Raw genomic sequence first — 14,280 nt, 5'->3', positions numbered from 1 at the left:
AAAAATACAAAATGCATGTTGAGCCTACACGATTGAATGCTCTACCACGTGATGCTCCCTCTCCTCCGGCCACATACAACTTCTTCTCCTAAAGTGATTAAGTGGCTGATTGTTAAACTTTTTGTCACCAAATCTTATTTCGTTAAAAAAACACTTTATTTTTGTTAAAAAAATTGAATATATCAAAATTTGTTTTTTTTTTTCAACAAATAACAACTATAAACTAACCACAACGTTTTTCTTTTGAAAATTATTGTTTAGAATTTGGTTTGTAGATTACATGTGAATCATGTTATTATTCGATCTTAAAATAATTGACTCACTGGTTTAAGAAAATAATTAACTTTTATTGAATCATTATTTTATTTCTGTTTCCGATGTTAGTGTTAAAATAACTTGCATCACTAAGTTAATGGAATTTTGTTATGAAACAAATTACGAAACTCTTGAATTTTGAAAAAGTATGCCAAAATTTAAATCGTATTTGTAGATAATCGAAATATATGAATTTTGGCATGTTTAGTGTGTGTTTTAATAAAAAGAAAAAAAAAAACATAATTTTAGATATGACTAGTTAACTTTAAAAGAAAATCAAAATAAAATATTTAAGATAACACCCATATCATGAAATTTAAAAGTTCTACATCTAGATACACTCTTTCAGGGTCATAAATATGTCACAATGAAAGGTAATTATAATAAATTAACCTTTTATATAGATTTGTCAAATTCAAAACCGAAGACACATTCAAAGTCAAAACACAACGAGTGGTAAAATAGAATATCTAATCGATTTATCTGATCACAAAACCACTTAAAAAATGTGCCAAACACCACATGTGATAGAATATATAGATATACTCGAAAATGGGCCTGAAAGTAGGCCCAATTGCATGATGTCGCCATCAAGTGGGCCCAACCGTCAAAATCCTAATTGCAACTGCCCACGCCATTAGAATACACCATCCCACCGCCACCACGTCCAGTGCACCACCCAGCCGCTAACTATTTATGGCTGCTCTCGTCACACGCCACGTCGGCGATTAAATGAAGTCATAAATACTTCAATCACCCTCAAAGTTTGATCAAATTGCAGTAACTACCCTTCATATTTATAGAGTTTTGATTGAACCCCTATCAAATTGGAGTACCCTCAAAGTTTGATCAAATTGCAGTAACTACCCTTCATATTTATAGAGTTTTGATTGAACCCCTATCAAATTGGAGTACCCTCAAAGTTTGATCAAATTGCAGTAACTACCCTTCATATTTATAGAGTTTTGATTGAACCCCTATCAAATTGGAGTGATATGTAAAGTGATTGATATGGGGATATTAATACAACTAATCATAATTTGAATTAATATTAAAGTTTTTTTTTTCTTTCTTTGGAAAAATACTAACAAGTTTGAAATGAGTAATTATATATCGACTATAATAAGAATTTATGATAAAAATCACATTGTTTGGAATTCTAAATTTAAGAAAAAATCTGGAATTTAAATAATTAGTTTGAAATACGATGAATAATTTTGAAGTTTCGAATATATATATATATATATATATATATATATATATATATATATATATATATTACTAAAATCTAACAAAATGTAAAATAGACATAGAAAAATAAAAATGTAAACAATAAAATTGCTTAAAATAAGATATTTGATTGAAAACTGTGATATTAAAAACACTTAGATGAAATTTTGAGATATTATTAAAAAATAGTATTTTCAAAAAAGAAAAAACTATAAAAAAAATACAAGAATTTCAATAAGAAGTCCAAAATAAGACATTAACTGAAATGATTATTTTTTAGAAACTGAAAAAATGATTATTTTTGTTAATAAACTCGATTATAAAAATTAGTTTTAATTAATATATTTTGATGATTGAGACGGTTGTTGCGATTTTAAAATAAAATAATTGATAATGTCTAGCAAATTGGGTTATACTTTGATAAACTATAAGTAATTTTTTATTTTAATTTCTAAAACCATAGTAAGCATGCTTGAAAGCAAAACATCAAAACGCCATGCAAATACTATATCATAATACTAGTTCGAGATTATTTTTCAACAAGATAATTATGTTTTGAAAGATTACTAGCTGTAAGACCCGTATATTATACGGGTTGGGTAAAACAAAAATTATATATGAACGTTTAAATAAAAATTTATTTAAATTTGAAATTTAAAATTTAAAATCTGAATCTAAAAGGAAACATATTAAATACAATATATAAGTACTAATATTGTAATTTATTGACTACTTTTAATTAAAGCATCTATTAATTGATGTGTAAATTTGATTTGTTAATTAAAAAAAGATAAAAAAAATAAGAAATTGACAAATGGAAAAAATATTTATTAAAAAATACTAAAAAGATGAAATGTGTCAAAGTTAATGTAAAAGTGACACGTGCCAAAAAAAAAAAATGTCTATCTATTAGAGTTAATTTGAATCTCTCAAAACATTATTATCTCGTTGAACCAACAAAATTATTCATTGTAACTTAAATTCAATAATAAATAATTTTGCAATATTTGACAAAATGATTATAATTATAAATTTCATCGGGGCATATTTAACAACGGTAAATCCAGAAAAAAAATCAAGGGTTGTACAATTTTTTTAGGGATTGAACTATTAGAAAAAATTCATTTTCGACGACAGGATCTATCACAAAATCGTTACTAAACTAAAGAATCTACATTATATTCACACCTATTAGACTTTGTGATGGATTTGTAATTGATTTTTGTTCACTAAATTCAAATTTGAAGGGAAATTTTAAGGAGTAGCACATACGACCCCATGCTATATACTAGATCCGCCCATGTTAATAAATAAAACTGAAGAAACATATTCGAAAGAAGATTATTTTTGTAGCAACATAATATTGCATATCCTCACTTGCAATTAAAATGCAAAAAATAATATAAAAATAGCATATTAATTACTATATAATGTTAGGCAACAAGTTTTTAATAGATTATAGAAGTTGTTCGTTTTTAAGAGAATCCAAATTTAAAGAGCAAGCTTTATGCGATAGTATGAATTTAAAACTTTTATTTTAAATAACAAAGCTCGTATTTAGTTTAAAATTTCATGTTTTAAATAACAAACTTCATATTCAGAAGCTTTTAGGTTTTTATTTTATGTTTTATGTCATTTTATATTTTTCAAAAAAATTAAATTATTTTTGTTGAAATCTTTTAAACAAATAAAAGCTAGTCTTGGCTTTCAATTTTCAAATACCAACTAATTTTAACAAAATACCATATATTTTTAAACTTTATGCGATAGTATGAGTTTAAAACTTTTATTTTAAATAACAAAGCTTGTATTTAGTTTAAAACTTCATGTTTTAAATAACAAACTTCATATTCAGAAGCTTTTAGGTTTTTATTTTATGTTTTATGTCATTTTATATTTTTCAAAAAATTTAAATTATTTTTGTTGAATTCTTTTAAACAAATAAAAGCTAGTCTTGGCTTTCAATTTTCAAATACCAACTAATTTTAACAAAATACCATATATTTTTAATTTATCATATTATAAACATGAAAAACCATAGTTGAATAATGAAACAATCATTTGTTTAACGTAAAACACGGTCATGTCCACATTTAACCTCAATGACATTTTTTCCACAAATTCCTACATGATTCTTTCAGTTTGATTGTTTCACTCTTAAAATATAAAAAGTAAACTAAAGTGAGTTTTTATCAAACTCTCAAAATTGAATACTTCAATATACAAAACAAAAAAAAAAAAAAAAAAAAAAAAAAAATCCAATGCACAATTGTTTAAAGTTGACATTTGAATACAACAAACTATGATTTATGAAATCAAAACTTAATTACTTAACGGCGTTACCAGATTATTAAGCGTTTATTAATTTATCATAGTTTGTCATATTAATAAGTGTTTTATAATATAAAAAATATTTATCAACTTAAATAAATAGTTTTTAATGAGTTGTTCTTTTTAATTTATAAAAATATTTATTATTAATAAAAAACCAATTTACATATTACCCACGTTTTAACCCTTAATTTATCAAATATATCATATCAACTATATTTTCTTTGTAAATAATATATAAATATAACTTTTGGTCAACAATTTACATATATAATAAGAACATCATTATATAATAAGAACATCATTAAATAAGTATATATATATATATATAACTTTTGGTCATTTCAAATCAAAGTATCAAACAAACAACTTCAAATCAATCAATTATATTATTGTCTTTTAGGGGTTATTTAATAGTTGCTGATAAAATTAGATTTGACTAAGTTATACACAATTATACGTATAAAAGATTATAAGACTGGACCAGATATTTTAACCTTTGATTCTGAAAATCAAATCTAACCTCTTATCAACCCAAGTTAAAATATATATCAAACAATCATTAAGATTTTAAACAAATCCAAACATTTTTGCTTAACCCCCTTTATACTAAAAAACTTATAATCCATTTATGTCAAAACCCAATCTAGGAGGTGCAAATTTGGTTATGGTGGTAAACCTAAAAGATGATTTCAGCAAATATCTCAACCATTCTTGTAGACTTGTAGATGAGTCTTCCAATGCAAATCTCTTTGGTACTCCCAAGAAAACGATGACTTCAAAACTCCAAAATGCCACCGTCATTCATGGAAACGCACATACATTGACATTCTTAGTTCTACTTTTCCCTCTCTCTACTTCTCTTTAAAAAGCGGTTACACCTCCCCATTTCTTCATATCTACAACAATCTTTCCATCTCCAGAAACGAACGATGGAGGTTAACGGAGACAACCCCGAAAAACACCTTGTGAAGCTCAAATGTTCTGTTCAAAACTACGATTGGGGTCGAATTGGCTACGATTCGAGGGTTGCTAGGCTGTTTGAAAGGAATTGTGGGGGTCAAATTGAGGAAAACAAGCATTACGCTGAGTTTTGGATTGGTACTCATGTTTCTGGACCCTCGTTTGTTGAAGAGACTGATAATGTGAGTTTGAAGAACTGGATTTTGCAAAACCCTAAGGTTTTGGGTGATGTTGTTGTTCAGAAGTGGGGACGTGATCTTCCGTTCTTGTTAAAGGTAATTAATTTTAATCCCTTACTCCTTCATGTTGTTTTTCTGATAAATTTCTAATTGTATCTGTTGTTTATGGAATCAACGTATTTGAATTTCATAAAATCACGAAAGGGAACATGAAATTTTTCAGTCAATTCTTGTTTATTAATGATAAAAACCTACAATTACGACATTAGGATTCTATAATTTGTGCATTTATACAGCGAACGACTCTTATTCTTCTATAGAACACTTACAAATTGCAATCACATCATTTCTATGATTCCATGATCAAATTTGACGCCTTTTCTTCCTTTTTATGCTTACTTACTCCCAATTTACAATCAATTTTTTGAATGATTGCTTGTAAGATTGATAACGATTAACAAAGTGGTCTATAATCGAATACCCTTTTACGAAATCAGTTTAATAATCTATAAAATGGTCAAAAATGGCTTCTCACATTCATCTGCAACAAGCTTTCCAAAATCTTGAATCTTTGAAACCTAATTTTAGAAAATCTGTAACAAATAGATATCCACAGCTCACCTCCAGCTAAGAATCGTGTAGAAGAATGATCAATTATGATAACGTGTAGAATTGCAGTTTCCAATTTCACTAATTTTTACTTTCCTTATTTGGGTTATATATATTTGTTGCCTTACTATTAATAGAAATCCACTGTACACGTGTATCAGGTTCTTTCAGTGGGTCGATCATTATCAATTCAAGCTCATCCAGATAAAGAATTAGCAGGAATCCTTCATAAACTGCAACCAAATATGTATAAAGATGCAAATCATAAGCCTGAAATGGCTTTAGCATTAACTGAATTTGAAGCCTTATGTGGGTTCATTAGTTCTGAGGTAAAATTTTAATTTTTTTTATTCGTTTTATGATTTACTTTCTCATAATTTTCCTTTAAACTTTATAGGAACTTGATCTTGTGCTTAAAAGTGTTCCAGAAATCAATGAAGTGATTGGGAATGAAAATCGGGATGTGAAAGAAGATCGAGTTCTTTGGTCAATTTTTACAAAACTCATGTCAATTGATCGAGAGACAATTTCCACAACATTGTCAAGATTAATTACTCGTCTAAATATGGAAAAGGAGGTATGATTTATTTAATCATCATTCTCGTTTTTAACATTTTTTTTTTAAATCTGAAATTTTTTTGCAGTATAAATGGTGAGTACTTATATTAAATTGATGTGGTTTTACTTACAAATGATTTTATTTTTTTTGTTTATTATTATTAGATAAGGCAGTTAAGTAGTAAAGAAGAATTGGTGTTGAAGCTTGAGAAACAATACCCTAATGATGTTGGGGTTTTAGCCGCCTTACTTTTTAACCATTTAAAATTAAACCCCGGTGAAGCTTTATACATCGGAGCAAATGAGCCCCACGCCTATTTAACCGGTGAGTGTGTCGAATGCATGGCTGCTTCTGACAACGTTGTTCGTGCTGGCCTTACTCCAAAGTATATGGACGTAAAAATACTTTGCTCCATGCTCACTTATAACCAGGTTACTTCACAATCCCTATATTTCTTCAAGGGTATTTTGGGTAATTCACAAATGGTCATGTCATGTAAAAAATTAAAAACCATTGTATTTTGGGAATTTTTTCTGTTTAACAATCATTTATACTGTCTTTTTTCTAATCAAGCCATAAAAGTTTCAGATATTTTTTCCCCCAAATTAACCGGTTTTGGTTAATTTGGAAAATTTTCGATACAAAAAAGAAAAAAAAAATTACTGGTGAAATGTGATATAACAGGACAAAATGGTTAATTTGGAAAATTACTATGAAGAACGTGTGAAATTTTTATTTTTATGGTTTGATTGAAAAAATAAAGTATTATGTATATTAAATTGGTTATACTTCTCTAACATTACAATTTATAAAGTTCTTGTAATATTGGTTAATTTGGAAAATATCGATATAAAAAATAATTAAAAAATTACTTGTGAAATTTGATATAACAGGAAAAAACGGATAATTTGAAAACATTTCTATGGAAAAATGTGTGAAAGTTTTATGGTTTGATTCTACACAATAAAATATTATTTATATTGAATTGGTTATACCTTTTTAATAATGTAATTCATAAAGTTCTTGTGATAAAAGTATCTGGGTCCAATTTGTAAAAAACTAATAAATACAAGGGTTATTCTGAAAATCATCAAAAGTTAGAAAAAAAAAAAAAAGTGTAATGGGTTGAGAAGATGGTCTTGGTGTTTTTAAACACTTAAACTGCACCAAAATATGGTTTTTCTTAATTTTCCATCTAGACAAATACTAAAAATAACAATAAAAAAAAAAAAAATAATAATTTTATGTTTTAAATTAAATCTATCAGGGGTTACCTGAAATCTTGAAAGGGGTGCCTTTAAATCCATATACAAGAAGATACACGCCACCATTTGAAGAGTTTGAGGTTGACCGGTGTGTGTTGACCGAAGGAGCGACGGTTGTTTTTCCAGCTGTCCCGGGGCCCGCAGTTTTTGTGGTTATATCAGGAGAAGGATCAATGCTGACATCATCATCGGAAGAATCAGTGTCAGTATCAGTGTCGGAAGGTTCCGCGTTATTTGCACCGGCTGGAACTGAGGTTTGTGTGAGTACCGAATCAAAGGTGGAGTTGTATAGAGCTGGAGTCAATAATAAGGTTCTTATGAACACAACACCGATGATATAACGTTATTATGTGATATAGTAATGACTCATGTTTTGTATATGGTTTGATAATTACAAAAGTTATATTAAATGAAATAAATGAGATTATACATCGTATCAAGACTTGTGTATTACAAATGAATTGTATTGGCTGGATTTTGAAGACATGAAGTTTAGTTAACCAAGAAAGTAGTGTACGACTATAAACAAACCAATTATACAAATGATTGACAATTGAATAAAAAATAGAATCACTTCTTTGAGTATCACTTTTGAAGCCTTCGGAAAAACAACACCACAAGAAGATACACCCCACCATTTGAAGAGTTTGAGGACTCCTTTTTGGCTTTTTTCTAGATCGAGATAACCGAAATGAATCCACCCAATCAAACAAATCTTGAACCATGTTTACATTAGGCAAAGTAATATCCAAATAAATGAACCATGTACTACATATGGAAATAATTATGGGTTTCCGATAACTTTTTTTTGAAAATTGTCAATAATCTTTTTCCAACCTTTGCACCATGGCCATATTCACTCCATCGAAATGCCTAAAGAAAGGAAATGAAGTTTCCCAACTTTTGCTACTTGTAAGACCCATAAATTACCGACTTTATCGAATGAAGCACCAACACCATAAAGATTTGATTTGCTAATGTTCAATTTAAGGCCATAAACCAAGTAAAAATAAATTAACATCCAAACCCTGTTAGATAAGTCTTCGCTTGACCACTCTCCCAAGAAAAGCATATCATTCACATAAAAAAGGCATGAAAATGATCAAATCACCATTCCCCACCTTTTCGACTCACAACTATAACATCTTCAATGACCACATGATGACCTTCCATAACGAAAAAAAACATTGGTTCTCCTTCTATCAAGCCTCTTTCAGGTTGGAAATCTTACCAATGGTTGTCATTAAACAACACATACGACCTAATTGACCATAAGCAAGCTTAAATCCACCAAACCTATTTGCCCTCTTTACCAAAACCCCAAACCCCCGAAAAAAGTAACATCTCATCCAAGTACTCCCAACATAAGGAGTCATAAATCTTTATCAACAACATTTTTTTTGTACCAATCAACTATCTTATTAACCATTAAAGGGCCATCAAGAATTCGACAACTCTTCATGAAAGCTAACTGTTCAATATACCACCTGAGCAAGTCTACTTGCCAAATGTCTGGAAATAATTTTGTATTTAACCCCAATATACATCATAAATTAGTTATTAGCCTAAAGATATCATTCTTTTTGGAGTTAGTGACATGAAAGACGAATTGAAGCCTATAAGAATTTTTCAGCCTCATAGAATTCCTGCATAGAATTCATAATTTCACACTGAATGACAACATGACATCCCAACATCATTTCATGAAGATAAAGACAAAACCATCCATAATTAATGGTAGAGTTTTCACTAAAAAGAACAAAACCTACACCACCATAAGACCGAACGGTGATAAAAGCAACTAAAACAACAAAGATGATAAGAATGAAGACAATAACTTTTAAATTTCTTAGCTTTTCTTACTTTATAACCTAATAATATGAATTTCTTTTCAGTTGGTTATAAAACGTTACATTAAAAAAAATACATGTTTTCCTAGCCCCGACCTATAATTACTTTTCTTCGGCCTCATCGACCAATTTGATAAACGTTTAAACCGAAGCCCGAAACATTTTGGTCATAAGAGAGCAAGTAAACCCAGGCCTCGTTCAAGGGCCCAATTCTTGCCGAACAAAAATAAACATTAAATATACCTCTATCATTTTTTGGAAATTAAAGACGAGACTCTAATCCTAACATCGAGGGGAAAAATGTTAAGGGTGCAAAGTTCTCATTAGATGTGGCTTATCATTTTGTGATATGTAATGAGTTTAACATTTCCAATAAATAGGAAGTGAGTAGCTCCCATTTTATATAAGACTCATTTGAAAGATTAAACTAGTGAAAGAATTATTGCAAGACCCACTTTGTAATAGATTACTAGATCTAATAGGAGCTTAAACATATTTAATTTTTTTTTGTATTCCTCATGTTTACTTGATCTTTACAATTCCACACATATCATCATAAATGTGTCACTACAAAATTAATTATTAGCCGAAGGCTATCACTTTTTTTTGGAGATGATGAAATGAAAGATGAATTGAACCTATAAGATTTTTTACAAATTCATAGAATCTATAATTTCACACTAAATGACTATATGACATCTCAATATCATTTCATTAAGATAAGACAAAACAACCAATAATTAATGGTAGAGTTGTGTCACTAAAAAGAACAAAACCTAGACCACAATAAGACTGAAAGATAATAAAAGCAACTAAAACAACAAAGATGTTAAGATCGAAGACAATGACTTTTAAATTTCTTACATTTTTGTATTTTATAATAAAAAAAACATGTTTTAAAACAACTAAAAACATTATATTTAATAAAAAACATATTTTCATTGGCCCGACCCATAGTTGCTTTTCTTCGGCCTCATCTATAACCAATTTGATAAACGTTTAAACCGAAAACCGAAACATTTTGGTCATAGGAGATCAAACAAACCAAATCCCGGTTCAAGGGCCCAATTCTAATCATATATATTAATTTTTAATCATATATATTAATTTTTGTTAAATATACGAATTAAAGTAGCCCAAATCCCAAACTCTTTGTATCCAATTCATAAATAATCGACCCAACCCAATAGACACTAGTCTACAACCAAATGGGCCTATACCAGTTCTTTAAAGCCCAGCCCAAATTATACTTGTTGAAATAGCATTATAATAGAGTTAGGGTTTTCATTTCTCTGAGCCGACTCCTAGCATCAGAGGTTACATTCACAGCTGCCGGAGTTTTCCATTGTAGGTGCGTCTTCTCTTATTCGTGGTTTCTTTCCAAAAATTTAGTAGATTTTGTACTGGTTTTATATTAGTGATTGACAGTTGCGTAGATTAATCGTTTTTTCTGCAATCGTTAGTTGTTCAGCGTTGTATACTTTAATTTTATCACACTTGAGTAGTTTGTAGTTTCGATCTGAATCTGTTCTTAACACCGTGTTGATGATTTCGACGGAATTATTTCTTTACACAGGAATTTTTGTAGTATAGCTGTGACTGTTTAAGTGTTTAACGATTTTTGTTTTCATCCTCAATGCTGGTGAAACGTTTATGGTGAAATCGTATCTTAATTGTTAGCTTATACTCTTTATCGATCCGATACCCAAATTAAACGTCTACGAGTTTAGTTTCAAGCCGTTTATAACCTAAATCCTTGAGCTTTGTTCTTATAATGATCACATGTTAAAGGATTTTACTCGGATATATGATTATCAATATACAACGTCACATTATTGTCATCTAATTTGTTTAATTCCTTTTCTCAGTTACTCAGATCCCTGAAAATGTATACTTCAAGGAAGAAGATTCAGAAGGACAAGGATGTTGAGCCCACTGAATTCGAGGAATCTGTTGCTCAGGTAATTCATAATTCACTCTTTCAAAGTTTCAATCCAATCACTTTTCTTCTTTTCTCGAATAATCTCTTCAATCTTTTCCAACTTTTAGGCATTGTTTGACTTGGAGAACGCAAACCAAGACCTCAAGAGTGACTTGAAAGACCTCTACATCAACACTGCCACGTAAGCACACCACTCCCCACAATTCCAATACATTTTTTTTAATCATAATCGATTAATTATAGTTTATCTTTCACCCTTTTTTCAGCCAAATTGATGTGTCTACAAATCGCAAGGCTGTAGTGATTCATGTTCCATACAGATTGAGGAAAGGCTTTCGCAAGATTCATCTGAAGCTTGTGAGAGAGCTTGAAAAGAAGTTCAGTGGAAAGGTAAAGTTTTTATTTTTTTGAGTTTCTTGAATCAATTTAAACTGGATTTAATAATTTAAATAAATTTCAGGATGTTGTTCTGATTGCAACAAGAAGAATGGTGCCTCCACCAAAGAAGGGTTCAGCAGCTACAAGGCCACGTTCACGTACTTTGACAGCTGTCCATGATGCCATGCTGGAAGACATTGTTTATCCAGCTGAGATTGTTGGAAAACGTATCAGATACAGAATTGATGGATCCAAAATCATCAAGGTAATATAATTAATTAATTGTTTTTTGGGTAATGTTTCAATAACTTTAAATGTTTTGTGGTTGTTTTTTAGATTTATTTGGATCCAAAGGCAAGAAATGACACAGAGTACAAGTTGGAGACATTTGCGGGTGTTTACAGGAAGCTTTGTGGAAAAGATGTTGTGTTTGAGTATCCAATCACAGAGGCTTAAAAAAGTATGAATTTGTGTTATTTCATGGTTTCATTTTTGTTGTCTTTTTTAATGTCTGAAGTTTCAACTTAAAAGAATCAGATTATGCTTATTTTCTTTGTAGGAAAATACTGTTTTTGATTGAAAGTTTTCTATTTAGTTTGTTTGGCTTAAGTTATTGGTGATGTTTTGGTTGTTGAACTTGCATTTCGTCTTTTGAAGATGAGAGCCTTTCTTGATAAAAATTAAGGTATCATTTGTTTAATGGCTACTTTTATGTAAAAAAATCTAAAAGAAGTGACATTGCTATAAGGTTCTAGTGGTGTGTTAATTGTGCTAAAAAACTTATCAGTAAGAATTTAGAAGAAACTGTGATTAAAGCACTTATTCTATGAACTTTTTAAAATCCAATCCTATGTCTATCTAACATATCTCAAAACTTCAAAACTATAGCTATTTGTTCTTTTTTGGAAACATTCCAAGAATTGTAAACTAATATGCCTAATATATTTATACCAATTTCATCATAAACAAACTTGATTATCTTTTTTGAAAAACATTTGACAATATCTTTTTAAATTGTTGGAGAAATCAACTTTTCGTTTTTTGGAGATTTTCTAATGTAATGTTATAAATGATCTTATTATGTTATCTAGTTAAACATATAACTAGTTTAACATATAACTTCAAGTCCTCTGTTAGCAGATTTATTTGACTTTGATTATGAAATGGTAATGTATATTTCGATAAAAATCTATAACTACGAATTGTAGCATGTAATTGAATTTCATAATTAGTGTACTCAAGTTATGAAAGATTTAACTAATAGATTGTTTTATTTTTTTTTTCTCAATAGCAAATCATACTTTTGTTGTGTCTTTTGATGAAAACTTTCAATATTACTTAAATGTTCCACAATGATTTATTTTTTATTTTTTTATTTTTTTTTTCTCATTACAAATGCATCTTTTCCGTCTTGTTCCTCTACCATGTCTCCAAATAAGTAGTAACACAAACAATATGCTTTGTCTTTTTTAATATTATACTATAACGATACTTCAAACTATTTCACAACAAAATGTCTCACCTTCTTTATGGGTTTTTTGATTGAAAATCATGTCCCATTGGTTGATAAGGTCCTTTAATCAAATGTTGTCACTGCTAGACTACCGACAATGTCTTCGATTGTAGCCTTCCAACATTCTTGGAGAGCGTCATCATCAATTGCATGAGTCGTGATAACGTGAGGGTGAAATTTGAACGAGTGGGAATGTCAAATGAGGAATTGACGATTGGACTTTCGTGAGGGATTGGGTTGTGAAAAGTGATTAAGTGAACCCTACATTGGTAAAAGAGTAAGGCTAAAATGATTTTTAATTTATAATTTATATTAATTATTTAATATTTTTATTTAGTATATAAAATGTATAATATAGTTTTTAATTAATTAGTTTATGAAATTCGGTTTTTTAGTTCGGTTTGGTCTAAACTTCATGAGACCGAAACTCGAACCAAAAACCAAATTCACAATTTGGTTTGGTCCGGAATCGATTCCGATTCGATTTTGGCTTTCGGGTTTTTCGGATCTAAACCAAATCCCACCCCCAGGTTCATTAGGTTGTGAAACTTGTGGACTTTTATTAGACTTATTTCTTTTAGAAGGTCATCCACCATTTTCATCTCCAAACATTTTGTAACATCCCAAAATTGAGACCCAAATTTTTTTGCTTAATTATATTACTTATGAAAACAGTTTACGGAAAACATCGTTGTTATCATTTCAAACATCAAGTCACAAATCACAAGTCTCAAAAACCATATCATCAAATAGTAAAATACCAAAGTACAATCCTAGGGTTTCAAAGCAGAAATCATATGTGTGCGATGCGTTGCTACACTGCTGGCTCCTTCCCCTTAGCTGAAGAGGTACCTGAAACCAAAACTAAAAACTGTAAGCACGAAGCTTAGTGAGTTCCCCCATCATACCACATACCATACAATCATACATCCTGTCGGGCAATTCTGGGGTGCCTGACCTACCCATGTCAAACCATTATGGGGTGCTAACCTACCCATTTCAAGCCATTTTGGGGTGCTGACCTACCCGAGTCAGGCCATTCTGGGGTGCCTGCCTACCCTCCGGTCTATCTCACCCGATCAAGGGGACTATTTCACCCCTACTACTATCACATAATAACATATCATAAACATGTTGTCAGACATA

General features: G+C 29.8%; 2 protein-coding genes across 3 annotated transcripts; both read left to right on the top strand.

The window, feature by feature from the left end:
• The first annotated feature begins 4,604 nt into the window (after positions 1-4,604).
• Positions 4,605-7,887, top strand: LOC111919613 (mannose-6-phosphate isomerase 1). The gene is made up of 5 exons (XM_023915176.3): positions 4,605-5,114; positions 5,789-5,956; positions 6,025-6,204; positions 6,351-6,617; positions 7,454-7,887. Exons 1-5 carry the CDS (start codon positions 4,809-4,811, stop codon positions 7,790-7,792), a joined length of 1,260 nt encoding a protein of 419 aa, XP_023770944.1. The 5' UTR covers positions 4,605-4,808; the 3' UTR covers positions 7,793-7,887.
• Positions 7,888-10,513: 2,626 nt separating this feature from the next.
• LOC111919615 (40S ribosomal protein S7) lies at positions 10,514-12,234 on the top strand. 2 transcript variants are annotated; one of them, XM_023915177.3, is made up of 6 exons: positions 10,514-10,652; positions 11,170-11,262; positions 11,351-11,424; positions 11,510-11,633; positions 11,704-11,886; positions 11,958-12,234. In XM_023915177.3, exons 2-6 carry the CDS (start codon positions 11,188-11,190, stop codon positions 12,075-12,077), a joined length of 576 nt encoding a protein of 191 aa, XP_023770945.1. In that variant the 5' UTR covers positions 10,514-10,652; positions 11,170-11,187; the 3' UTR covers positions 12,078-12,234. The 2 variants fall into 2 exon arrangements, with proteins under 2 accessions (XP_023770945.1, XP_023770946.1); XM_023915178.3 differs by having other exon boundaries at positions 10,587-10,648.
• The last annotated feature ends 2,046 nt before the right edge of the window (positions 12,235-14,280 follow it).

This window comes from Lactuca sativa, chromosome 3, assembly GCF_002870075.4.
Source record: "Lactuca sativa cultivar Salinas chromosome 3, Lsat_Salinas_v11, whole genome shotgun sequence".
Taxonomy (NCBI): domain Eukaryota; kingdom Viridiplantae; phylum Streptophyta; class Magnoliopsida; order Asterales; family Asteraceae; genus Lactuca; species Lactuca sativa.
The sequence above is the reverse complement of the archived record's forward strand: the minus strand, read 5'-3'. Positions and strand labels throughout refer to the sequence as shown.